General features: G+C 38.3%; 1 protein-coding gene across 1 annotated transcript; it reads left to right on the top strand.

Moving 5' to 3' along the window:
• Positions 1-671: 671 nt before the first annotated feature.
• LOC121964917 (extracellular calcium-sensing receptor-like) lies at positions 672-4,374 on the top strand (the record flags this gene model as incomplete). Its single annotated transcript, XM_042515094.1, has 9 exons — positions 672-844; positions 1,110-1,404; positions 1,560-1,646; positions 1,884-2,153; positions 2,339-2,545; positions 2,635-2,910; positions 3,296-3,523; positions 3,611-3,734; positions 3,813-4,374. Coding segments are annotated over exons 1-9 (2,159 nt in total), but the record flags the coding sequence as incomplete, so codon positions are not given.
• Positions 4,375-4,380: the final 6 nt, after the last annotated feature.

The following is a 4,380-nucleotide window of genomic DNA, read 5'->3' as shown; positions in this document are numbered from 1 at the left end:
ATACCATGCCATCACTAGAGCAATAACTATAGTGTCAGAGGAACACCATTCCTGTCTATATCATGGTTGCAGACAGTATGATCCTAATTCACCTTTATGCATGAAAAGCTAATCTAAAACTACCACTCAAATATGTGGCACATACATTCAATGTTATTGACAAATTTCAATTACTGGATGTGTAATACCAGGAGAATAAAAATAGAGAAAAGAGGACAAAAGCAAAAGACTCCCAATCAAAGCTATGTTGTCAATTGCAATTCCCAGGCATTTTCCAAATGTATTTAAATAATAAACATGATGGGTCTTAATTTTTTCAAAAAATAAATAAATAGGTAAACATTTAAGTGATTAAAAATAATTAATGTGGCTCATAGTTAATATTTCCTAGAAAACTGGCTGATATGGCATAGCATTATGTTAAATATGTTCCATTAATATAATTAAGTTGATATGTGTGTTATGTCCTGCCCCTATAGCCTTGATGGGCGTTGTTGAAGACCAAACAGTGACAGAAGGCCTGCCCTGAGGATGACATATAAATTTTGGTAACCTTGAGCAAATAACAGAAACAAATGTGAAAGACAAGGGCAGTTATGGGCTCTTCACTTGATACATATTTGTTTTTGCATTTATGCCTTACCTTGGTCTTTCTCTTATCCTCCTCTTTATTCTGTCTGTCGTCCTCTTTTCCCTCATCTTGCAAATTGCGGAAAAAGTTCCATCTCAATGGAATGCACAAGCCTGGAGATGTGGTTCTGGGTGGGCTGTTTGAGGTCCACTACACCTCTGTCTTCCCTGAGCGGACATTTACCTCAGAGCCACAGCAGCCCAGCTGCAAAGGGTAAGTTTCACTCACAAGTATCATACACATGCAGGAGACAGCATGGGTCTGTACAAATTATGGTGTGTGCAAAAAATAAAGTGAATAGTGAATCATGTAACTTGTAATTACACTTTTAGTGATACTTTTAAAACATGAAAATACAGTGTAAAAAGTATATTATTACAATAGTGTAACAGGTTTAGATTTTCTTTGTAAAGATCTACCCAGTTCTCTGGGTTACATATTACTTTTTGGTGGTTAAAAGTGAGACTTTGTGTGTTAGCTTTGACACTCTAGGGTTCCGGCACGCCATGACCATGGCCTTTGCTATTGATGAGATCAACAAGAACTCCAATCTGCTACCTAATGTGACTGTGGGATACAGTCTTTACGATAACTGTGGTGCACTTGTAATTGGATTCAGTGGTGCGTTATCATTGGCCAGTGGTCAAGAGGAGAAGTTTCTACTTGAGGAAAAGTGTTTAGGGACTCCTCCCGTTCTTGGGATTGTGGGTGACCACTATTCAACATTTTCTATTGCCATCTCCAATGTGCTAGGTTTATACAAAATGCCCATTGTAAGTTTCCTATCTTTTATACTTTGTACTGTTGTATATTTATGTATAATATTTGAATTAATGTAAATCCTGAGTGTAATACATTGTGAAAATACTGTGACGTCTGACTTTGATGAGATGCATACGTTGAGTTTATATTGTATGTTGCTTTACAGGTGAGTTATTTTGCCACATGTTCCTGCCTAAGTGATCAGCAACGGTTTCCATCCTTCTTTAGAACAATCCCAAGTGATGCTTTCCAGGTGAATTGCCATGAGTAAAATTAAGAACTGCAAGAATTTATGCCACAAGTGTACAGCAACTTTGTGAAAAATGCCCCAAGTGAAAGAATCCATTTTTCACTATTAATGTGATTAATTAACTTTCCTTGTGAAACTTGGATGTCTAAAATTTACAATAACTGAAGTTAGTTGTATATTTTATTACATACAAATAAAGTTGTCTGGGCACTAATCCCTTCACACCAATATATCCACTAGGTGCGTGCTATGATTCAGATTCTAAAACACTTTGGCTGGACTTGGGTTGGCCTTCTGGTCAGTGATGATGACTATGGACATCATGTTGCCCGATCATTTCGGTCGGATCTGGTTCAGTCTGGTGGAGGTTGTCTGGCCTACTTGGAGGTTTTGCCCTGGGACAGTGACACAAGTGAACTCAGGAGGATTGTACATTTGATAAAGACACCAACAGCTCGTGTGGTTATGGTGTTTGCTCATGAGTTCCACATGATTCAACTAATGGAAGAGGTTCAGATAATTTTTTTTTAACATTTCTTAATTATGTGCTTATATTTTCCTTTATTACTGTAGACAAGATAATATTTGCTCCAAAACATTCTGTACTTTTTTAACAGAGGTATGACCAAATATAGTATATTTACATTTATGTTATTTAAAAACAATATCATACTTTTGTTTAATGCAATGCATAGGTGGTGAGACAGAATGTGACGGGCCGCCAGTGGATAGTGAGTGAAGCCTTGACAACGGCTACTGTGCTCCTGACACCTCACTTTATGCCATACCTGAGTGGCACACTGGGCATTGCCATACGTCGGGGAAAAATACCAGGTCTAAGGGAATTCCTCCTACAAATACGCCCTGACCAGAATGACAGCAGCATCTTTGGAAATAGCATGGTAAAAGTTTAATCTTACAAATTTATCTAACATTGCAAGAATAATTTATTGTCATTTTATTTGATAACAAGTTTATATATACATTTCAGGTGAGACAGTTTTGGGAACACACATTTAAGTGTAGATTTGTACCACTTCCAGCAGGCTGGGTTGAAGCTGAAAGAGCATTATGCACCGGAGAAGAAGACATTGAAAGTGTTGAGACTGAGTTTTTAGATCTTTCTAACCTCAGGCCTGATTACAATGTTTACAAGGCTGTGTATTCTCTGGCATATGCCCTTGATGACATGCTGCAATGTGTGCCTGGGAAAGGTCCTTTCAATGAGCACAGCTGTGCTACTTTGCAAACACTGGAACCATGGCAGGTGTGATATCAGTTTACGCTCCAACTCTCTGTGTTTTAAAACAGCTACTAAACCTTATGGAACTTAATGAATGAAGTTTTTATAGTATAGAATATAGAAAAAGACTATACAGTATTTCTTTTTTTGTAATAATTAAATCAATAAAATTGGTCTTAATGTCATTATTTTATTTCAAAGTTAAGTACATAATACAAAACAGGAGCAAACACATTCTTATATTGTTTTGTTGGTGTGATGACAGACTAATGCTATTGAAGCAGTTAAAAATGAACAACAGCCTTAATTTCAGAAACAGAATTTATAGACATAAAAAGTCATACATTTTAATGCATATTATTTGAAGTAAGCCTCTAAATGAAATCTGTCCTAATCTCTTTTTTTGCAGCTTGTACATTATTTGCAAAAGGTCAACTTCACCACAACATTTGGCGATCAAGTGTCATTTGATGAGAATGGTGACGCCTTACCAATATATGATATTATGAACTGGCTGTGGCTCCCAGATGGAGGGACCAAAATTCAGAGTGTTGGTGAGGTTAAGAAGTCAGCCTTCAAAGGTGAAGAACTCACAATTCATGAGGACAAAATCTTCTGGAACTTTGAAACCAGAGAGGTTATTTCTGCTTTTTCTATCCTAGGTTATCCAAATCTCAGCAACAAATAACAACAATGCATTAAACATAAATTTTTCTTTCTACAGCCACCACGGTCAGTGTGCAGTGAGAGCTGTCCTCCAGGTACCCGCATGGCCAGAAAGAAGGGGGAACCTGAGTGCTGTTTTGACTGCATCCCTTGTTCTGAAGGAAAGATCAGCAATAAAACTGGTTGGTATTCAGTTTAAAACATTGCAATTCTGAAATTAAATAAAAACAAGTATCTAACTGGCTTCCCCTTTTTGTCAGACTCCATGGAGTGCACAAGTTGTCCAGAGGACTTCTGGTCCAGCACTCAGCGAGACCACTGTGTTCCTAAGAGAACTGAGTTTCTCTCCTATCATGAGCCACTAGGTATCTTTTTGACAACCACCTCATTGCTGGGCACTTTTGTATGTGCTGTTGTTCTTGGAATCTTCACCTATCATCGCAGTACACCTATGGTACGTGCCAACAATTCAGAACTGAGTTTTCTGCTCTTGGTGTCACTTAAATTATGTTTCCTGTGTTCACTGCTGTTTATGGGGCGTCCAAGTCTTTGGACATGCCAGTTGAGACATGTAGCATTTGGGATCAGCTTTGTGCTTTGTGTTTCGTGTATTCTGGTAAAAACCATGGTGGTTATAGCTGTGTTTAAGGCCTCAAAGCCAGGGGGCGGAACGAGTCTGAAGTGGTTTGGTGCTGTGCAGCAGAGAGGAACCGTTATGGCTCTGACCTGCATTCAGGCAGCGATCTGCACTGCTTGGATTGTTTCTGCTTCACCAGCCCCTCATAAAAACACGCAATACCACAATGACAAGATAGTTTATGAGTGTGT

Source organism: Plectropomus leopardus, unplaced genomic scaffold (genome assembly GCF_008729295.1).
Source record: "Plectropomus leopardus isolate mb unplaced genomic scaffold, YSFRI_Pleo_2.0 unplaced_scaffold17753, whole genome shotgun sequence".
Lineage (NCBI taxonomy): Eukaryota > Metazoa > Chordata > Actinopteri > Perciformes > Serranidae > Plectropomus > Plectropomus leopardus.
This window is presented reverse-complemented; position numbering and strand designations above follow the sequence as displayed.